A 23,869-nucleotide genomic window follows, 5' to 3' on the forward strand; every position below is an offset into this window, starting at 1 on the left:
TGTTGAAATATTTGTGTTCCCAGTCAGTAGAAACACATACATGAGAAAATAACTCTAAGGAAGGAAGAGGCCTCAAGACAAAAATAGAGATAGAAATCTTTCAAATGGTACCAATGATCTTGGGCTAAAAAAGTTAAAGATAAAATAGAAGAACTATGCAATTTAACATCACCTACTGTGTACACGATCTAATACTAGACACGGGCGATGTAAGATATAAACTTTCATTGGACAGTCTTCTCTTTAGGAATTGTCATCAATGGATTTTCTGAACCTAGCTCTGAACTGTAGCAATTTCCTAGTGGTTTTTGGCTTTTTTGGATTTTTCTGTGAGTTCACTGGGCTTCCTTTTGATTAAGATAAAGTTTTAAATCAAAATCTGGATTACTAAAACCGATGACTGATTTTTTATAGTAATTAAGTGGAAGTTTTCCTTAGAAATCACTTCATACTGCATCTGGATTCTATAAGAACCTCATCATATTCCATTCTGTTAACTCTTCCTCAATGTGCATCCTGAAGTCTTACTCCTTAACCTTTATTTTCTCAGTTCTTTACTTTATATTCCAACTTTGAGGTTTTCAAACAGAAATTCCTTATAAAGTATAAAACTATGAAATCCAAATATTCTTAAAAGATTACAGGTCTTCACTTAATTTCAAAGTTAAGGTAACTGATAGCTTTACATATACTAATGAAAACCACTGTTATTTTAAGTTTTATTATACACCTCAGGAAGAAAAACACATTTGCTCCTCAAAGACCTTCTGACTCTTGGTTTTGTAATTAGTAATTTGGGTACAATAAAAGTATTTGCTCTGACCATGGGGAAATTATTTTAAAATGCAACCAGGTAAGTAATGAAATTGGGGTGCAAACACAATTAGGAATGATTCCAGAGCCTGAATATTATCTAATAAGATATTCAGAAAAATTCTGAAATACACACCCTAAAGGAATTATACCTTAAGATAAGCTATTCAGGATTTAGAATGTTGAAAATGGAAGAACTCCCCCTAAATTTCTATTTGTTAAGCACAGCTCTATGGTGCCAGAATGTGGAGTATTTGATAGTAGGGATCTTTATATCACTGCCCAGTACCAGAAAATACTACGCATCCATTGTCAACGGGGGTTGGCAAGCTTGGAAAATCAAATAACATCTTGAGAATATTTTAAAAGACTCATCAAAAAAATCCCTTTTATTTTCAAAGAAAGTATTAAAATGAAATCATGCATGACTTCAAAATGTATTCAAATTTCTCTATAGTGTATAACAATAGGGAATTTTATCAGATTACATTTTCAATAAAAAGAGTTTGAATGAGTTTGATGTGATTTCTATTTCAGTCATAAGGGTGACCTACACAGGTATCTTCTTCTTCAATCATTTTATTTCTGCTCCTTCCATCTGTATTTTAACCTGTTAATATGTGGGTGAATTTGAGGAAAAGCAAATCAGTTTGACCTTTAATGTAAAGTCATTTTTGTATGATCAAAACAGTACTATTTCCAATACTATACAGGATGTGGATTTTAAGATTCAAAAGCACGTGCCATTCTCAGCAACCTGGGAGGAATGATAATGTGACCACTGCTTGAATGATAATTTTATCTACATAACTGCCTTCCGTACTCTTGCCTTCACTATATATTAAGACTTCTGCCCAAAGATATATGTTTAGCCAAGCTGTTTTAATATAACATATTAAACTTTAAAGTGATTCAAGGACAAACACTGGACTTCAGCTCGCTGTAGGATGCCACATTTTCTTGCATCTTTCCCTCCTTTTTTTAGCAGTTATTTTACCACTAAGCCAAAAAAGAAGGAATTATGCAGGAAAATTGCTATCAGCTGCTACCCCTGCTGGATTACAGAACCCAGAGCATAATAGCTTCCCCAGTGGAGCCTCTAAGGGTTTGGGCCAAGCCATTAACCACTGCAAACACCTAAGGGAAGAAATGGAATAGAGTAGAATGGCTCTCAGGCATCCCAGGAGATTTTTATGCAAACAAAATTTATTTGAAATGCAGATGTCCAGGGCCTATCCCCGGAAATTCTTATTCAGTTGATTTGGGGTAAAATCCAAGAATAGGCATTTTTAACACATGCAAATATTTATATCTGAATTACTGCCTGAATTTTAGAGTTGGCTTCTGTTTGTGTGAATATTTGCTCAGATTTAAGTTGATAATGAAATGGGTTTAAGATTGCAATGTCAAGATGGACCAGGTATATCAGACCCTAGGAGATAATGGACACTTTATTTTAATTAGTGTGATAATAAATATAAGACTGCTGACATATGTCTCTCTCCTTGCATTCTAGTTTTGTAGGGCTAGGAATATTTTGGACTTCTCAAGGTTCTGTTTTGTATTTTGAGACTCGTTACAAAGTGACTAACTCATATTCACTGTATTCACTATCATGTATTTAAGAGAACAATTAAAACCACTATATTTACTTTACATTTCTTTATAAGCCAATCTCCATTTCATCTCTGAATTAGATACTCCCAAATCCCTAGGCTGTTCCTACAGCCTCCTTCATAAATGAAGTAATAAATTTTCAGCTAGTTACTGAAGGATAGACAGAACTTTCTTACATGAAAAGAAAGAAGTGAGGTTATTGGATGCAAGGGGAGAGACATATTAAGTCATAAAGCCACACAGATGATGCAAGAAACGGAACCAAGAAAGGGATTTTTAAAAATGGGGAAGAATATGGATGAAATATTATTAGTTCCATTATTTGAAAGGTTGAATTTGTGCTACTGACATTCAGGTACATATGGTCAGTAGGTAAGTAGAAGAGATGTAGGGTAACATTTTAGAAAGAAATATTGTCTGGTATTTGAAATCAAATAAGTGAATCACATTCAAATAGTTCATAAAGAGGTGGTAAAGAATGAAAATTCAACTAAGGATATTTGAAGCTCCAACTGACTTTATTCAAGAATAAATGAATCAGACAGCATCCCATGTAGCAAAGAGAAAGGAGCACCAATGACGTCCAGTATAGAAAGTTTTTTAAAGTCAGAGAGGACCAGAAAAAAGGACATTATTAGCAAAGAATGCACTGTGGGCATTCTAAGGCAACATAAGGGTTCTTATTATGGACTGTGTCCTAGTGCTGACCACACAACTCCAGGTTGGTTGGTTGAAGGTCACATTCCTTGCAGGTGGTGGGGCAGGGGGGCAGCTGAAACTGCATTTAGCTTAGGTATCAAGTCTTGATTTGCTAATGGGGGCTTTAATATAGTGACTCCATTTTGAGCCCGTGGTTTTCTTGTTGTCAGAGGTTAGATGAAAACGCTGAGGGCAGAATGCTATTGAACAAAACAAGGAAGCAGAAAAGATGGAATGCCATTCTCTGTATTTCCCCATTTCACAACCAGCTGTTTTTAAAACCAGACCACAGGCCTCGCCTTCCTTAAGGCTTCTTTTCATCTGTATCTATGATGATGGAACTTTAAGTCAAGGTACATATGGCATAGTGGACCACAGGGTATGAGAGCTAAGGCAGGACAAAGGTCACAATTAGAGAATAGACCACCAACTCGCCTATATTTTGGCTAGTTACATGCCATTTTTCTCTCCCCTTCTGTGTCAGAAGTTCTTTGAGATCAGTAATCACATCCTCACTTAACCTGGCCACCCATTTGCTCATTCAACAAGGATTAACATCTCGCCATGGAGACTTCTATATAGTGACATACATGACAAATGAAATGATGCATTTGCATTTACTAAAGAAGACGGTCTCTCTGCATCCAAGGATCGTTCACTTTGCAAGACAGAAAACCATCGTATCTGACCATATTGCAGCATGCTAGGGGAAAGTATGCAGAGGATCTTTCCTCTGACAGTGATGTCTTGTTGACAATAGGCACTGAATAACTGAGGGCAGAATGCAGTGAAGGTATCAGTGTAGATTTGAAAGAAGTTAAGATAGAGACGTGGGTGATAGCAAGGGAGTGTGCATTTGTACCATTTTTGGTGGCTTTCACCTTATGTCTTATTTGTATATGTGCAAATTCAAAACATTCAGGGAGAGGATGGTATCTAACAAAATGATGATTTGCAGGGATACTTGACCTCCTTCAAATGGAAGCAGGTTAACTAGATAACAAACTACTTTTGGTAATTCCTTTCTTTCATATCCTCAGTTCTCCATTCACTACATTTAATGATTTCAGTAAGTTATATGCAATGTATACCTCACTTGAACTGCTGTTGTAAAACAGCCTTACTCTCTGGTCCAACTACCCTATACATCAAGTGTGTTAATAAGCACAAATTTGTCATCTCCAGTGCAAAATGAATTAATCAGCTCCAGTGCAAAAAGAATTAATCTCTGACACCCAGTTTCTTAAATATTTAGAGAGGTCTACTCAATCAATAGTGATGTGGTGGAAAAGTCACTCTCTTGACAACACTAGCTTTCCAATGTCTTGATTTTTAATGACTATGAGGTTATTTTCTGGAATTTTCACAAGAAATTCCAATAAGAGCCTTAGTATTTCTTTGTTTGGTTTGGTTTGTATTTAAATAGCTTGCACACTCTAAAAAATGTTGTTGTTGTTTTTTTTTACTTCTGCATAAATAGGTAAAAATACTCTTTCTCATACATGTTGATATTTATAAAAGGTTTAAAATTTCCATTCGAACAGAAACTGACTGTTGGTATAGTTTTCACTTTCTGGGGTTAGTTAATACAGGTATTCCTGAAATAAAATGAAGGTCATATTAGTCTTCATCCCTCATTCCCCAGTGCCTGGAGTAAGATAAATCTTTTCATCTGAGCATTAAGTGATCTGCATAAGGTTCATGGAACATTTTGTGTAAGAGCAAGTATGCAAATTAAATACAGGGAAAAAATAATCAAACTCAGAAGACCTTGGGCAATATGATTGTATCTAGCATAGAATTTGTACCTGTAATACTTGTGTTTCTCTCTGGCACCAAAAATAATCACTTCTTGATAATTAATTCATGGTTATGTTATGCTATGATATGTTGTGCTATGTTAGGCAGACTCTCAGGATATGGGATTTAGATCTATGGAGTACTGTACTGAATACCTTTTGATCCTCCTAAAATACTGAATTATCATCTACAGTGGCAATGACCATTTAGTTTTTCCTTGTTCGTGATAAAGGTGTCATAGAATGGAAAAACCTCCCTCCACACACTTTCTGTTTTGTATCTTATCCTTAAGCTTTAATTTAACCTTCTTAGAGCTCATTTTCCCTTGTTTTCTGAGATGACTTTTGTTAAGATGACAGAAAGTGTAGAAAATGCATTGGATTTAGTTGTAATTCTTAGCTACCATCTGAGAAACCTTGAGCAAGTCACTGTCTGTCAAAAACTCCATTCCTCATATGTAAAATGGGAATAACTATGCCCTTCCCTGACTCTGTAAATCACATTTAATCAGATTCACTGATCAACTTAGTTTATTAGGGATTCCAGAACAAATTACCACAAACTGAGGGGCTTAAAATAACCAGAGATATATTATCTCAGAGTTCTGGAGGCCAGAAATCCAAAATCAATTTGCTTATAGGGCCATACTCCTCTCCAGAGATTCTGGAGGAAAATTCATCCTTTTTGTCTTCCAGCTTCTCTGTTGGCTGTAGACATTCCATGGCTTGATGGTTACATCATACCAATGTCTGCCTCTGTGGTCACATTACTTCTTCCTTTACCCTGTGTCCAGTCTACCTCTGCCACACTCTCACAAGGATATATGTTTTGAATGTAGTACCCACCGGTTCAGCCCCAGATGAACTCATCTCCAAACACTTAATTTAATTACATATGCAAAGACTCTTTTCCAAGGAAGGTAACAGTCACAGATTTCCAAAAAAAAAAAGGACTTGGATATGTCTTTTTGGACATCACCATCCATACCATTATATTCTACACCAACTTCATATAATCTAATTTTTTGCTTTTATATTAACAATTTAAGAATAGTTTATGTAGCTTCTTAGGGAATTTTAGAAGATGTTTAACTTTCACAGGCTACTTGCTGAGTCCTAAGCATAGCCAAGCTTCTGTATATTTCCACCGCAAAATGAAAACAATGCAGATATTTATAGAACTGTAGTATTGCATGCTTATAGCAGAGTTTTTCTGTTAAAAAAGTGTTAATTCACTTAATGTGTACTTGCAAATTTTTGACTAAACATTATTTGGTGTTAGTCTAGGAACTTCCAAAAGAATTCACAATGATGTTTTTTTTCTAAAGGCAGAATAAACATTGATCATTACTTTATGGCTAGATATACTTTATTATTAAATATTTGGAAATTTGATAATGAGTTAATGCTTGACAAACATTGGTATTATTGACATCAGGTGGTATTGTGGACAACCTAATGAGGAAAAAAAAAAGGAAACAAGTAACAAATGATCTAATTAGGTAGCTCAGAATATCCAGTTGCTTGTTGCAGATTTAGTATGTTGGTACACTTTCAATGAATTATGTAGGAAGTTATAATGGTACTAGAGGAGATTGGCTTCACAGAGTCTTAGTTTTTATTAATTCATTACAGCCTGATTGTTTCCAACAAGACTTAGTGTTTAGGGTAAAAATGTATAAATGAAATATAAATGGTATGATCTTCACTCCATATTCCCAAATATTAGGTATTGTCTATACATATATTTATATCTAATATGCTAAAAGCTAATAGATTTGGTATCTCTATTGCTTTGCCAGGCTCTTAGAAATAAACAGCAGACACAACACAATAAGGATTTAATTAAATCTCTTGTCCATACCTACTGAACAGAGTGCCATTTTCCCTTTGTTTTGACCTCCTTGCCATTTTTATTCCATTTTACTTGACCGAGAAAATGTGAAATAAATTTGCAAGTCAAATGCCAGGAGATATTTTTTCAAAAAGAGAGAACGCCAGTGATCTTCTCTTCATCTACTCCTTTTGTCATAAACATTTGTCTGGCAAGTGCCTTCATTAACTCTGGCTCCTTGTTGCTTTTGCTTGCATGTAAAACAATAAACAAAAGCCATAGCTCCATGATTTCAAATAAATGGGACTTGGGGAAAGTAAAATTTCTGCATCAGGGCAACAATAATAGATGAACGACAGTAAAACAAGAGAGAATTTAATTTGCCTGCCTTATTTTATCTGGGGGAACAAACAAGGACACTGTGGAAAGAACATGGGATATTTAAATAATAACAAGAATAATGACCTTTCTTTTTCTATTAAAAATACATAGAAAATAAATGGAAGGAAGGAAATTAGTGAGGACGGTGGGAAAATTACACAAATAAAGTTAAAGAATTATCCGGGTAGACACAGTCTATCTCTTTAGATAGATTTGGATATTTCATGGAGTATGTATACAGAAATAATTAGTGCCTACAAGATTTTAGTTTGCTCAGGCTGCTATAACAAACACTGCAAACTGGTGGCTTAAACAACATTTGTTTCTCACAGTTTGGGAGGTCAGGAAGTCTAAGATCAAGGGGCAGGCAAGGTATGTTTCATTCTGAAGCCTCTTCTCCTGGCTGCTTGTAAGAGGCCACCATGTTTCTTTGTGTTCACATGACCTCTTCTTTGTGCACCCATGGGTAGAGAAAGAGAAGCATTCTTGTGTCTCTTCTTATAAGGGCACAAATTCTATAGGACCAGGACCCCACCCTATGACCTCATTTACCCTTAATTAATTTCCTTAAAAGATCTATCTCCATAGACAGCCACACGGGGTTGGAGCTTACAAATGTCAACTGCAGGTGGGGGGAGAGGCACAAACATTTAGTCTATCACAAATGCTTCCTGGCTTATTTATACAAAGAAACTTTTCTTCTAAGAGTATTAATGTTCTATGAAAGAAGGCCCTTGATTGCCAACTCTAAATGATATAAAGACTGAATATTAACAATCAAAGAAGACATTCCTCCTAAACCAGCTACAGGAGATTCTAATTCCGATTATGTGCCCCCCTCTGAATACAGGACTAAGTTATCGAATTTCAGCTCAGTAAAAGGGAATTCTGGTGTGCACTCTTTAACATGATGATAGTCCACATATTTTAGCTATCTGAGATGGTATTTCAAATATTCTTCTCCTCTCAGTCTTCTCTATTTGAATCTAAGCACCCTTAGTTTATTGTTCATGTTACATGGTATTAGTTATGCCCAGAGTAAGACTGAGAAACCATGCATATTTCTCTTAAATTTCCATTTAGGACCTTGGGCTATATATCCTTTCCAATAGCCTAAATTGAACTTTCTCACTGACTTATTCTGAATCACATATAATTCCCTATGACAAAATAAGGGAAATAAATGTGAGACCCATAAAATGCAGCTAATGATTATTCATTCACTTAACAAATATTTGCTGAGTACTCATTATGCATTTTAAATTGGTTATCCATTACTTAAAAGTTTTTCAGTTTATTTTGGCATCCCCTGTATCGATCACATCCCTATTACTATATTATTTCTTTGTAATAAGTTCTTTGATAAAAATATAAAGATTATCTTATTAGATTGCATAAATACTCTGTCTGGGAAGGCTGGGGACGGTTAGTAAAGGAATTATCCCCCCCAAAATTACATTTAAGTAAAGACATAAAGAATGCATAAATGTTAATTCAAATGAGGGCTAAGGAAAGGTAGAAAGATTATGAGGTAGAAGAAAGAGCAATTATGAAAGCACGAAGGAAAGAAGATCCTTGACTCAGAAAAGGCCAGGATGGTTAGAACACAGAGGAGTGGAGGACGGGAAGCTGGAGGATGAGGCTGGGGCTCAACCATGTAAGTCACATAGGAAGAAAAACTCTCATATGCAGCAGAAATTTTAAACGGACTTAGCAAGCTTCTATCATATCAGTTAGTTGATCACTTCCTTAGAACTGAAACATTCCAAATAAAAGTGGATAAAACAACCCCACCAGTGTTGTTGTTTTTTATGAGGATCTTCACTCTGTGTCAAATCCTGTGCTGAAGACTTGGAATAGAGCCATGACTAAGGCTAGACTCCCTCAAGGGGGTTAGGCTTTACTGAGATAATACACACACTTTACTGAATATTATCTATTTGTCTCCTCAGTGTTAAAACCATTGTATTAAAATTCTGAGACTTTAATTTTAAGATGGCTGTATTTGATACAACATCAAACAACCTCCAATAATGCACTAATAGGTATATCTGGAGGAAAAAATGACAAACTAAGCATATAAGTAAATATTTTTATTTATAATGAATATGTTATCAGAATCTGAAAGGAATCTCATACATAATGGCATAATGTAATGTGCTGTCTGAAAAAAGCAAGCATATACCCCTACTGTTTATCTGTTCCCTACTTTACTATTTATTTGGTGTAGACCTTGTATTACTCAGCCAAGGAGTAAGAAACCCAACGATTCCACTATTTTTGGAATATTGTCAATTTTGAGAACTATGTCTGGTGTTACTGGTCCACTTTAACTTTCCACCAAGATCTTTCTTTCACAAATCAGTCATAAGCAAAAACGAATGGGTTCAGAGTATGAACCAAGATTCTGGAATGGAATCATTCATCCTCCTTGGTGTAATGCCCATAAGCAAAATATTCCAGGAAGATGAGAAAATAGGAGAAATCTTTTACTTATGGAAATAATAAGGAATACTGATATTTGACTATTTCACCTATTAAGAGTATCAGGCAACCAGGTGATAAGCTGAAGAGATATGTTTCTATCTCAGTGGAACACAAATGCATGAATTGGACAGCAAGTGGACATTGCTCTCCACCTGGATATTAGTCCTCCCTAGAGAATACCAAACTCTCTTGCTCCATCCTCTTCTTAAATAGATCTTGACAAAACACCCTTCTTCCCTTTCTCAAACTGTGTTATTTTATACTCGATTTCAAAAGATTTAAATTTAAAAATAATTCATGACATATATGTTGATGGGCTTTCAGTGACCACTCTTATTTTCTCATAATTTTTTCAGTTTTAGAAAATGTATTTTCTCTAGTAAGTCACCAGGATATGTTCTTCTATTTGCTCCAAGGGAAAAAAAAGTAAATGCAATAAATACAAAACCCAGGAGCAGAAGCCATGAGGATGGAATAGATTATGATGCAAAGGCAACATGATAGAAATTGGAAATGCATTAAAACAAAAAGGTATGAAAAAAAGTTTTTAAATAATATAGTAACCCAGTTGAATCCAACTTTAGAGGTATTGAACAGCTGTCTTTTATATGGCTGCCTTTTCCCTTTGCATCATTGCAAAGAGAACAAAAAAGTAAGAAAAATTAAGGAGGAAAAAAGAGTACAAGTAAACAAACTTGAACAAAAACTGCCTTCCAATAAAATCAGTCATCTTAATGTTGAAAGTCAAAACCTATTTTCTCTTTTTTAGTATCAAGAACAAGGTACAGGTATCACCATAACTTCTTACGCTCAAAATTCTGTTAGAAGGTCTAGCTAGTATAGTACAATAAGAAAAAAAATAATAACGTAGGCATTTAAAACTATAACTTTCCCTCTAAACATTGCTTTAACTGCATCCCTTACATTTTGATATGCTGTATTTTCATTTGCATTGTGTCACAATATTTTCCAATCTCCCTTTTGACCTTGCCTTTGACCCAATGATTATTGAATAATGCATTGTTTAATTTCCACAGATTTGTTAGTTTCCCAAATTTCTATTATTCATATGTTTCTTCATTCCATTATAGTCAGAAAACAAATTTTGCATTATCTTTTTAAATTTTACTCGTTTATTTTACACCCTCACATATTGTCTACACTGCAGAATGTTCAATGTGTACTTGAGAAGAGTATTTATTCTACTGTTGTTGAGTGGAGTGTTCTATAGATATCACTTAGATATCATTGATTTATACTGTTTTTCAAGTCTTCTATTTCCTTGTTTATTTCTGCCTAGTTGTTTTATCCATTATTAAAAGTGAGATACTGGAATATCCAACTATTACTTTTGAATTTCTAGATATTACATGCCAACAATATATTATGCACTTACTGTTTTATACAATTGCTTTATAAAACAGTGAAGAAAAAAGGAGAAAGTTGTGTATTCCATCTTTCATGATGACATAATTACTTTTTCTGGTCCTCTTTTCTTTTTTTTTTTTTAAATGTGAATTTGAATTACCATCTGAGGTTATTAGCTTTCAGTCTGAAAGAGTTCCTTTGGTATTTCTTACAAGGCATGTCTGCTGCTGATGAATTTCCTCAGCTTGATGTTTACTTTCCAAGCTTCTATTTCATGTTTTTTTTGTTTGTTTTGGAAAGAAGGCTTTGCTGAATATATATGATCCTTGGTTGAAAGTGTTTGCTCTAAACACTTTGAAAATGCTATCTCATGTCCTTCTGGCCTCCATTATTTCTTTTCTTTTCTTTTTAAAAAAATTTTTAACATTTATTTATTTTTTTTAACGTTTATTTATTTTTGAGACAGAGAGAGACAGAGCATGAACGGGGGAGGGTCAGAGAGAGGAAGACACAGAATCCGAAACAGGCTCCAGGCTCTGAGCTATCAGCACAGAGCCCGACACGGGGCTCGAACTCACACACCGCAAGATCACGACCTGAGCCGAAGTCGGACGCTTAACCGACTGAGCCACCCAGGTGCCCCAACATTTATTTATTTTTGAGAGAGAGGGAGAGCACAAGCAGGGGAGGAGCAGAAAGAGAGGGAGACACAGAATCCGAAGCAGGCCCCAGGCTCCGAGCTGCCAGCACAGAGCCCAATGTGGGGCTCAAACTCACGGACCGCGAGATCATGACCTGAGCTGAAGTCGACCACTCAGTCAACTGAGCCACCCAGGCACCCCGTGGCCTCCATTATTTCTATAAAAATTCAGTTAATCTTATTGGAGTCCCTTGGAAGGGAAGAGTCAATTTTGTCTTGCTTTCAAGTTGTTCTCCTTGTCTTTGGCTTTGAGTATTTTTACTAGGATACACTGTGAAACTCTTTGCATTTGTCTTCTTAGAGTTTGTTGAGGTTTCTGAATGTGTAGGTTAATGTCTTCAAAATTGTTTGAAGTTGTCAGCTTTATTATTTTTCTTTTCTTTTCTTCTTTTCTGGTATTTTCCATCCACATATTTTGGAGCCACATTTTTATGAGGCTCTGTTCATTATTCTTTATTCTCTTTTTTCCTCTCTATTCTTCAGCTTGCATATTTCCTATGCATCTATCTTCAACTACATGAACACTTTATTTTGCCAATTCAAATCTACATTTTAGTCAGCCTAATTAGTATTTTATTTCAGTTATTGTGCTTCTTAACTCCAGAATTTCCATGTTCTTTTTTAAATGTTTTTTTAAAAATAATTTCTATTTATCTCTTTATATTATTTGATGTGATATTATTATCAGACCTTTCTTTCTTTCTTTAATCATAGTTTAGTTTATTGAACACTTTTATAATGGCTTCTTAGAAGTCTGTTTAATCTGATATCTGGTTGCTTTCATGAATAGTTTCTTTTGCCTCCTTTTTTTTCCCCCTTGCTATATGGGTTTCCTATTTCTTTGTATACCTTGTAATTTTTTGTTGGAAACTGGACGTTTTAGATATTATAGCAGTTTTGGATATTGACACCCCCCTACACACACTGAGAGCTTAATATTGCTGTTTTTGCTTGTTAATTTGTTTAATGACTGGCTAGAATGTTTTTGTTAAGTCTATTTCCTATCTGCAATTTTAAACCACTGATATTTCACCTCAAAGGATCCCAGCCTTGGGTATGCCTACAGTCACCCTAGAATGACAGTGATTTGGGCAGGGTTCTCTGTATCTTTCCCTGACCATGTTCCAATTGTTAAACTCCACTAACTGTCAGATGATTTCTGTATTGTTTTCAGATTGGGGGCAAGATTGCTCTACAGACTAAGCCAATCAAGTTTGGGCTCCTAGAATATTTCTCTAAGTCAGTGTTTCAGATGTGTTCTCCCCAGGCGTGTTGCTCCCCCAGTCTCTGTCTCAGGTTCTCTGCGTCTCCACTGAGGCCAAACTGTAAGCCACTCTCTCCAGAGTTGAGTTGGAAACTATGATGTGTTTCTCTGAATGAAGCCTCTGTTTTAGATGATGAGCACTTGGTGCTGGGTGGGGGTGGGGGGTGGATGTGGAGTAACCTCAAGTTTTTTGGCTTGTCCTTCCCAGTGTGTAACCAGTGCCTGATAGGCTAGGGCAAGGGTAACTGAGGCCCTATATCCCCAAGGGAACCCTTCCCAGGGAGAGTTTCTGTCTCACAAGCAAGGGCTGTGAGAAAGAAAGGAACCCTCTTTTGGCTGCACTCACTTGAAATTTAGTTTCAATAATATAGTAGGATGAGACTGCTCACGCCCTGTATCTCCTGCTAAGACAGTTCTTTAACTGTCTTAGCTGAGGGGACAGGGAGCCCTATGTTCTTGGCTGAACCAGTATAGAGTGGATTTTCCATCTCACAGAGCTGAGAGAAAGTGGGTTCTACTTCACACATGAGTCTTGTCATTCTTACCAACCTTTGGTAGATTGTCCTGGATAAATGTTTCTTCATTTGCTGCTTGCCTCCAGGACCATTTCCAGAGATGTTAAACGGTCTTCCTTTTATAATCACCATTTTCACTAGGGAACAGTTCTGTGGAGCTCCTCACATCATTGTCTTGCTGAAGTGGAACTCTGTGATGAGAATATTACTTTTATAAATAAAGAAAAGTTTACAAGATTGCTAGAATTAAAATCAATGCATAAAACAATTACACTTTACACACTAGCAACAATGATCAGAAAGTGCACTTTTAAAATATTAATATCACTTTGCAGTTTGATAATATTACCAAGGCAACAAAAGATATACAGTACCAATATTAAATCTAACAAAAGATGTGAAATTCTCTTGTAGCTAAAAGTTAAAAATTACATGTTTAGTGATATATATTAAAGAAAATAAGGAAACTATGATCTTGAAATGGAAGACTAAAGACAGTAAAGGTGATGCCAATTCTCTCAAAGTTGATTTATATTTTAACATAATTTCTACTAAAGTTCTTATAGGGATTATCATACAATTTGCTAATCTGATTCTATAATTGTCAGAGATTAGCAAATGAACAATAATAGCCATGATACTCGTAAAGAAGAACATGAAAGGGAAATTAATCTAATAAACATCAGGATTTATTATGAAGTTTCCATACATAAAAGTGTATTACTGATGCAGATTTATAAAAACAGAGCATTGGGAACATAACAGAGAGCTCCTAAAAGGGTGAGGGTGCACAAAAGTTTGATTTGTGAGAAACTGAGAGTTGAAGAGCAGTGAGTAAAGGATAAGTTACTCAGTAATTAACCTTGGGGAAATCAATTACCAGTAAAGAAAGAAACACACACACACACACACACACACACACACACACACACACAATTCCATACAATCACCTAAATGTGACAGATGGCATTATAAATATATTTCATGTAATTTACTTTTAAAAACTCAGTTTAGAAGCACAAACCTAAAAGAGATTGATAAAACAGACTATATTAAATTAAAACTTTCATGGGGCGCCTGGGTGGCGCAGTCGGTTAAGCGTCCGACTTCAGCCAGGTCACGATCTCGCGGTCCGTGAGTTCGAGCCCCGCGTCAGGCTCTGGGCTGATGGCTCAGAGCCTGGAGCCTGTTTCCGATTCTGTGTCTCCCTCTCTCTCTGCCCCTCCCCTGCTCATGCTCTGTCTCTCTCTGTCCCAAAAATAAATAAACGTTGAAAAAAAAAAAAAATTTTAAATTAAAACTTTCATGAAATTAAAAGGCACCATAAGTCTTAAAGAAACTAACCACAACTTCATAAAAGATATTTGCCACAAGTAGATTTTTGTAAATGTATTTCAAATGCAGGAATTTGAACTGTGTGAAACTGCTGATACTTGTTTTTTTTTTAAAGTGTACAATAATGACAATTTCATTTGGCATTATAAAATAAATCCATAATAAATATAAACACCAATCAGAAATAGTTGTTGTTTTTTTTTTTTTTAAAGGAGAAAAATGAATAGACAAATAAGGAATTGACTTGCCTGGAGGTAGCAGGTAAAATTTGCCAAAAATGACTCATAGACTTCCTCTACTCAGATAATAATTTTCATTATCTAGGACGGGAATAACAAATGCAAATGCAAGGAATAGTAAACACTGTAAGTTTAGTGGTGGACTCACTAATGCTTTTATACGTATTAAAGAGCATAGTTTTTTTCGACACTGAGCAATATTCCTGCTGCGGTTTCTAAATTATCAGTATAGATTGTTTTAAAGAAGAATATGCAAAAATAGTTTCCCATATAAATAATGTCAACCACAAAAAGGCAAAAGTCTCATTGTAATTTTATTAATTGCATCTTGAAGAACAATTCCCATCTTCTGTTTTGAACTATGGTATGTGAAATCACCCACAAATGTTCCTTGCACTAATTAACTGTACTCCAACTTGTCACACATTTTATGAAAATATAACATAACTATATATTCTGTATCTGTTTTGAGAGAATGTTCTCCCATTTTTTAGCTTAGTGGTATTTCCCTCCATGTCTTGGAAATAAAGATAACTGGATCATTTGGTACACCACCACTTTATTAGAGAACTCTTTTCAGTCTTCAACTACTAATGAGGCACAACGAAAAGAAAGTTACAAAAAATAATGTTACTCAATTTGAGTGTTTTCCTATTTTCTTACTAGCAAGGCATTAGAGATCCATTTAATATCTTAAACAAAACAAAAATAAATATAATTTATACATCTATTTTGGGGAACAGCCATCTTTTTTTTTTTAATTCTGGAATAGCACTATATGGTACAGAAAATTTAACACATTTATTTAAAGTCATTTGAGTAGAATATGTGTTCATGTATTTGAGTGTTCTGGAAGCCAGAAGGACATTAATGACCAAGAATTGGACAACAATGGTTTGGAATCCCTGCTTATTATGCAACAATGAGGTAGCCAGGTATTCTAGGGTCTACAAACTTGCCAATATGTGAAAAAAATCCGAACTGAAATAATCCTTTTGCTCAAATAATATTATACACGTTACCTGAAATTGTTTATTTGCTTCCATGTAGAATATTAAAAGGAAAATATGTTCCCATTTTGAATAGATATAAGTCTTTCATTAATCAAAAGGAGAAAACAATAATTAATATATACAATATGACTATAGCTCATGAGCTGGGCATGAATGACTACGAAGTTTTATTTTGAGGGGTGAAATTTTGAGAACCATAGGGCTAGCATGGGTTCAATTACTCTTCGCTGACAAGTTTTACCCTGAACTGAAATGAACCCTTCAGTACGTCTTAATTGTCTTGAAATGTTGCTCTAGATAACCAATATATCTCTCCAGATAATCGACTGATACATGTAAAATGGAGCATTTGCTCCAATGACTTTTCCATTTATTCTTTTTTGCATAACCACTATAGGTCTTCTCTACAGAATTTTAATATATGTGGCATATCTCCTCCAATTGGCAGTAAATGGGACTTTTGTTAGTTTAAATGCTCAAGGGCGTGAATGACTCTTTTTAGATACCTGTGGGAGACAACAGAGTGCATTATTTTGTATGCCATATCGTCATATAGTCTATCTTTCAATGCAGAATTTCTCAAACATGCCTTTCAAATGTGGTCCAATTCTGTTCAGTCAATTTTGCATTATCAGGATAAATGAGGGAAAAAATAAACTTATTTATGGAAACATGGGTTAATTTGTGTCTTCTGAAAGGATACTTGAAGATTATTTTTATAAAAGAAATATTTTGCATTTACAAAGTGATGGTAAAATTTCATTAATTCATGGTGGGGGCCCATTTATTAAATTTGCAGGGCATGGATGTTTTGGCCCATGTCAATTGGGGAGGTGGGGAGGGGGGAGGGGGAAAGAATCTAACTGGTCTAGTGGAGTTGGGATTGTCTTGAGTTTTCCAGAGGATTTATGAACTAGAAAAACAAGTGTTGTTTCGGCAGCCATTTGGAAATGATGCAAATTATTGTAATTTTCACTTTTTCCAGATAATTCCCTCAGCATTTTGGCAAAGCATAACGGATTCAACCGCCAGAAGCAAGAAGTCTATCTTTTACCAATCATAATCAGTGATAGTGGGAATCCTCCTCTGAGCAGCACCAGCACCCTGACCATCCGGGTCTGTGGCTGTAGCAGTGATGGTGTTGTCCAGTCTTGTAATGTTGAAGCTTATGTCCTTCCGATTGGACTCAGTATGGGCGCCTTAATTGCTATATTAGCATGCATCATTTTGCTGCTAGGTATGTATTTCCTTCACAGCTTAATGGTCACCATTTTTCTGGTTCATAAATGACTTAAATAAGGACAGCAAACCTGAACCCCAGTCAGGTATCAGCATTCTTCTGGGGAAAAGGAACTTTCTTGCACTTCTCCAAGCTTTGAAGTTACCAAGTAGGGGTGAAGGAAGAAAAGTGCCACAATAGCCAATGTCCAATTGGAGAGGACAATTCAGTGCCTTTTTCAATCCCATTACCAGTGAAAAGGCAAACTAATTCTAATGGTGGTGGAAGTGGGGACAGACCTTTATGTGGTTACAACAGCATCTACCATATAAGAAGGCCTGCAGATCTGATGTACACCAGTTTACTGTAATGGGAGGCTCTCGTGTGTCCATAATACTCTTTTCTCTAAACGATGTATACATTGTGCTGCTGAGTTCATCCAAACACACAGTTTGGTCAGACTAAAAGATAACAAACAAGCAAACAACAAAAAAAAAAATATTTTTCCAAATTACACTGTGTTCTTCAGCTATTTTTCTGGATATTAAAATCAACTTAAAATGAAGATTGAAAATGAAGGAAAGTTTTTTTTTTGGTAACTTTTCCATTAAAAATTTCTAATTATAAAAACAACATTAGAGACTAGAAAGATATATAAGAAGAAAATTATGTCGTATCCTGTCCTTAAGTAAAGGATATGGCAGTTACCACCTTTCCAGTCACATTCGTTCTATTCACCCACTGCCTGGATTAACATTTCTAGACATATTTTACCCTGTGAACCCTAGTTTGGTTTGGCTGGCTTTGCTTGTTGGGTATGTATTCCTTTCCTTTTGCCTACCTTTAGGCGTATATTCCCAGATGGAGAAGCCCCAGCTTCCATATAAGGCAAGAAATTGCGTATGCCAATTTGACATTCATCTTGATATATCACTTCATCTGTGAGTGAACATTATTTGATTGGAGAGAGTCTTGAAGAGCTGATAAAACACAAGATATTCTAGATATGATTTACTCTGCTACTTTTTCTTTATTGAAGAAGGACATGGAATCAAAGGATATTAAATAACTTGCCCAAGAGCCACAGCAAGTTAATTATTTTTATCTTTGCTGTTTTCTATTGTGTGCCATTTATTCTAGAGCTTGTAACAGTCTTACATGCAGCTTTCACCATGCATAGATGCAAATTAATTCTTTTAACCCAACTTCATCACCACTTAATAAACAGAAGCAACCTGGAATAATACTTACTCAGAATTCAATAACCCATCTTTCAGAAAGGTGTTTAATTTAATTCCCAAGTGAATTGTATTAAGGCTATATGCTGGCAAATTTCTACACAATGCCACTCTCTCGTAACATACATGATATGTTGCTTGTGAAATTATTTGCAAATTGAGCTAATTGTTATTTCACATTTTTCCTACAGTAATTGTGGTGCTGTTTGTAACTCTGCGGCGACATAAAAACGAGCCGTTAATTATTAAAGATGATGAAGACGTACGAGAAAACATCATTCGCTATGATGATGAGGGAGGAGGAGAGGAAGATACAGAGGCTTTTGATATTGCAACTTTACAAAACCCAGATGGAATTAATGGATTTTTACCTCGTAAGGATATTAAACCAGATTTGCAGTTCATGCCAAGGCAAGGGCTTGCTCCTGTTCCGAATGGTGTTGATGTTGATGAATTCATAAATGTGCGGCTACACGAGGCAGATAATGACCCAACTGCCCCGCCATATGACTCCATTCAGATTTATGGCTATGAAGGCCGAGGGTCTGTGGCTGGGTCCCTCAGCTCCCTGGAGTCCAGCACCTCAGACTCAGACCAGAATTTTGACTACCTCAGTGACTGGGGTCCCCGCTTTAAGAGACTGGGAGAACTCTACTCTGTTGGTGAAAGTGACAAAGAAACTTGACAGTGGATTATGAATTAATCAGTGGAACTGAGCATTCTGTAATATTCTAGGGTCACACCCCTTAGATACAACCAATGTGGCTATTTGTTTTAGAGGCAAGTTTAGCACCAATCATCTATAAACTCAACTACATTTCAATGTTGAACCAAAAATTAATAATAAAAAGCATATGTTAGGAGGTTATAAATCTTGTGGAGTGTGAATTAAAGTATGTGGAGTCTCTAGAAGTCTTTGGATATTTGATATTTACTTAGCCACCACAGACAAAGATTGGGATCCTGGCTAATCCTTAGAGAGATGGTTAAAAAGAGGAAAAAATCAAAATTAAAAGGTGCTTTCTTAGAAAAATGGACCTGCAAGAAATGTGCTGCTGATATGTGTCTTCTGCAAGGATTTTTATAAATGCAAATGGTTTTTTCCCCTTCACCAATAAGGATTCCGCCACAAACGATAAAGCAATACTTGGTCTGCTGTACGTTATGACTTTCTGGAGTTTTGGGAGGCCTCCTAGATTATACGGTACGGTGACCGCACATTGTACATAACTGTTGGCCCCACTCATCAGAGACTGAATAGCATCTTTAAATATTGTGTCGAGCCTTAAAATATTCACATGTTCGTAATCCATTCCCGGGTGGGGATTGCCAACTCAGTGGTGGGAGGAGAGAAATCCCATTCAAACAGGCTTGTTTTCTGGAAGCAGGATTACTCGTTCCCTCCACTTCATCTTCTTCCACAAGGACAGAAAGATAAACCGTATCACACAGCGGACTACATATGAGACAGATGGTTTTATTGCTAGCGCGTGAATTTATTTGTTTAATCCTCGAAATAAATATTTTATTGATGTCCATTAATGCTTTTATTTATTAAGGTTGGTAATCTATATAGATTAAGGGACTATATGGAAAAAAAACTAAATTATATCCATTAATAATCCTTTAGATTGTTTTATATAAATATATATATATACACACAATGAATGTTTAATACATGTACATTTTGATGAGATGAGTATGGCAGGCAATATTATCAAAAGGGGAGCTAAGAGTCTCTTTAGAGTAGAAAGTGTTATTGTGGCTGGTGATGGCAGGAGCAGCATTTTCCCAGAGAAACTTTTGGACTGTTTTCTATTTTGTTCATAATCCTAGTATTTGGTGTTTTTACTACAAGCACAAACATCTGAAAGCATATTGATTCATGTGACTATTTAAACTCTAGACTTTTAGATACCTACATAATGCCCTGCCCAGTAAACATGCTTCAAGTTGCCCCCACTGTTTTAAAGCAGGAAGTGGTTTGTACATAATTTTACTGCTTTTGTTTTTAGCACTTCTCTCCCTGATCTTCATGGTGATGCACAGAATGTCGTAGACTCCGAAAAAGGACAGCACTAGAAGATGTGAGCATATTCAATTTGTAACACAATCCTGCCATTTAGGAGTAGAAAATGTATGATAAAAATCAAGTACTACACGCAGATCATTTTAATTTTCTACTTTGCTTTAATGCAATATTGTTTATTTACTTCATGTATTGTATTCAGAGAAACTCCTGTATTGTTTCCTACTTTGTGAAATATATTTTTATAAATACCTTTGTTGTCATCACTTTTTTTCCCCTAATCAGATGAAGATCTGTTAACAGAGACATCAACTCTAATTAGAGTTCTACAATGTTCAACTAAATCATCCCGAGGATCACTTATATTTCTAAGAGTCATTATTATAAAGCAGAGGAAAGAAATAACCTGGCAATGAACACAAAGCAAAAGGGACATTAAAGGAACATGGTGTACAGAAAGTCTAGTCCAGCTGTGCTCGTTGGGTCCTCCTGGCACCAGAAGCTGTAATAGAGTTAAGAGTAAAAAGAAAAGAAACAAGAATAAGGAGGGAAAGATTTCAGCTAGGAGTACAGGTCTAAAACCTTTAGAAGGAACGTGATCAGTATGCAGGATTTAGCAAAAAAGATCTAAACCGCAATACAGACCTGACCAACTTCTGCCAAATGGGTTCTGAGTGAAAGACTGCCTGATGAGGGGTCTGTCATTGGGGAAAAAGTAGTTGAGGTCTACTTCCCCTGCCATCTCAGTCCCTGGCGTGGGGGTTGCCTGGAAGAGCAGGACTTTGGCTAGAAAACTGAAGATGTCAAATCCTGGAGACTGCCTCCACTGTGACAGACATAAAATGTTTGAATATTAGAATTTACAACTATCCAGGGACTTAGTTGACTCATTGAGTGTCTGTTGCCTGAGGATAGTTCATGTTTTATGCTCTGGCTACTGGACACTTTTTCTTGAGGTAAAAGTAATGGTCCAGAGTGACTTTATGCCACAGCTTGGCACAGTACCTAAGACAAGTACTTAGTGAATGTAGATTAGTGATAGTAGTTGCAAGAGTAACCAGTGGTAATATTCTGACTAAACCAAGGTGAAATCATTACCTTTTTACTTATTTCTTGTATACCAGATGCATCTCTAATGTACTTCTCAGTGAAGCCCTTAGATTACTGACATACAAACATGTTTGATGGGAAAAACTACACTCTTTTTCAGGAATACAAAATCTATATCCTCCAGTCTTGGTAATCCATAGGGTAATATTTATATGGTGGTTTGGGGAGGGTAGGAGATGGTGTCTATCATACTAGTTCCCTAAATCTTACCTCAAAATTTATTTTGACCAGGAAGGGAGAATGAAAGTGTTTTAACCTCTTGGTGATTTACTTTGCCACCACCTACTAGCATTTTGTGCTTTCAAAGTCCATTTAAAGTTTTCTAATATGGAATGAAGTAATTAACACCATGTTCAATGGTACTTTTAGGGTACCCTGAATCTACATAAAGATCTGAGAAACACCCGCCCCCCACTCAGCTTAAGTACTTTGTATTTTAGCAAGAGACTTGTTAGGACTTCCTCAACCAAGACAGGTTGATGGGGTTCCCAACCTTTTTCAGACTTTGAGTACTCCATGCTCAACTCTTTAAATAATACATTTTTTGAATTTTATCAGAATGAGTATTTTTACTTCTGCATTGTTTTCTGTTGCAGTAATACATATGTCTTACATATACATGTGTGGTTAGTTTTCAAATAAAATGCTGATTCAGTTCACAGGCATTTTAATGTGACTGTAGGTTTTTATTGTGTCCTAAGCATTAGTCGTTTTCCATTCTTAAAACTCATTCCTGCACAAGGTTTCTCTGCCTAACAGCAAATGACTAATAAGTAGGAGTCAGGTGAGACAAAATTATTTCCCTCTGCCCACCTCACAATTCAAGTTCCTGTCTGGGAAAACTGATACATTCTTGGGTGACTGGACACCACCTGGAAACAGTTCAGCCCCAACCCTGTCTACTATTTCAGCAAATCATATTACAAAAATGTCTCTTAAACATCCATGCATGGTTACCACAGAGTATTCAGAACACAACCTTCCAATAATATTTTATGATACAGTTATAAGATTAAGAATAGTTTATAATAGGATGATTAAAATATGCTAGAAATTATATGCAAGTATTAACATTGCTGCACAGAATTGTGATTTCTGAAATATAAACTTGACAGTGAAAATGCTTTGGGAAAATGTGCGGGTGTTTGTATGTATGGAAAATAAAACTTGGATCTAGGGGCATCACCAGTGAAAGCAGGATGCTTAAAAAGAGTCACATGTGTTTTGGGAGAGTTTCCTTAATCAGATGCTTAAAGTGAGACAAGTCTCTGCATGAGATGTGGAAACCACCTAGGAGCAGCCAAATTCCATACTGAGACTCTTCTGGGCTGTGCTGTATTTTGGAGAAGGAAAAGCGGGTGCTGGGAGCTAAGTAACCAATTACTCTTTATAGCCACATAAGGACCAGGGGCAAGTAGGCCCTTCCAACAAGTTATATTATGCGATCACTGGCTTTGCAGGGAATCTCACGAATATATAACATTCTGATTGCCTTTTTGATTGAAAGTTCCATCTGAGATCAGGACAGTGCAACCAGTAATAAGATTTCAAAAAATCCCATCACTGGCACTGTTGGAAAGGCTGAGCATGACTGAAATCACATCATTGTCAGTCAAAAAGATAAGGTAACTGTGGGCATCACTATAAAAGCTATATAAATGCACAATTTAAACATGAATATCAACATGGAAAAACTATATATATATATATATATATATATACATATATATATATACATACACACACACATATATACACATATACATATATATACACACATACATATATATATGCCCACATACATAGATATATACACATATGCCAAATTAAGTTATTGGGGTTAATCTTATATTTATAATTTTCATCCCATAATCCTATGCTACTAAAACCCCGGAAGGGTAGCTCCTTGTTTTTCTGAAACTAACCTTGAATTGGAAAGAAATTGGATTGAAGATAAACAGTTTTAAATGCAGGTTTTTGTTTGAGAACGAAATAATGGTTCGTAATACCTGGGACAAGAAGGAAATACATCACATTGTATTTGAGATGTTTTTATATTATTGTGTTTTTGTGGAGAAAATAATTGTGGAATGTATTCTGCAGGTAATAGTTTTCAATATATTTTTATTTTCCCCATTCCAGTACTATCTTATTTGCTATACAAAGTTTTTTTGCAGAGTAACTCAGTTGGCCAGTGTTAAACATATTG

The 23,869-nt window shown here is 35.7% G+C and overlaps 1 protein-coding gene across 2 annotated transcripts in view; it reads left to right on the plus strand.

The window, feature by feature from the left end:
• The window catches only part of CDH8 (cadherin 8), a 348,752-nt gene extending 329,546 nt beyond the window's left edge, over positions 1-19,206 (plus strand). For both annotated transcript variants that reach the window (XM_047835884.1, XM_047835885.1), the window contains 2 exons: positions 17,050-17,301; positions 18,713-19,206. In XM_047835884.1, coding sequence (XP_047691840.1) covers positions 17,050-17,301; positions 18,713-19,206 — 746 coding nt within the window. The remainder of the gene's footprint in view (positions 1-17,049; positions 17,302-18,712) is intronic.
• The last annotated feature ends 4,663 nt before the right edge of the window (positions 19,207-23,869 follow it).

Source organism: Prionailurus viverrinus, chromosome E2 (genome assembly GCF_022837055.1).
Source record: "Prionailurus viverrinus isolate Anna chromosome E2, UM_Priviv_1.0, whole genome shotgun sequence".
Taxonomy (NCBI): Eukaryota; Metazoa; Chordata; class Mammalia; order Carnivora; family Felidae; genus Prionailurus; species Prionailurus viverrinus.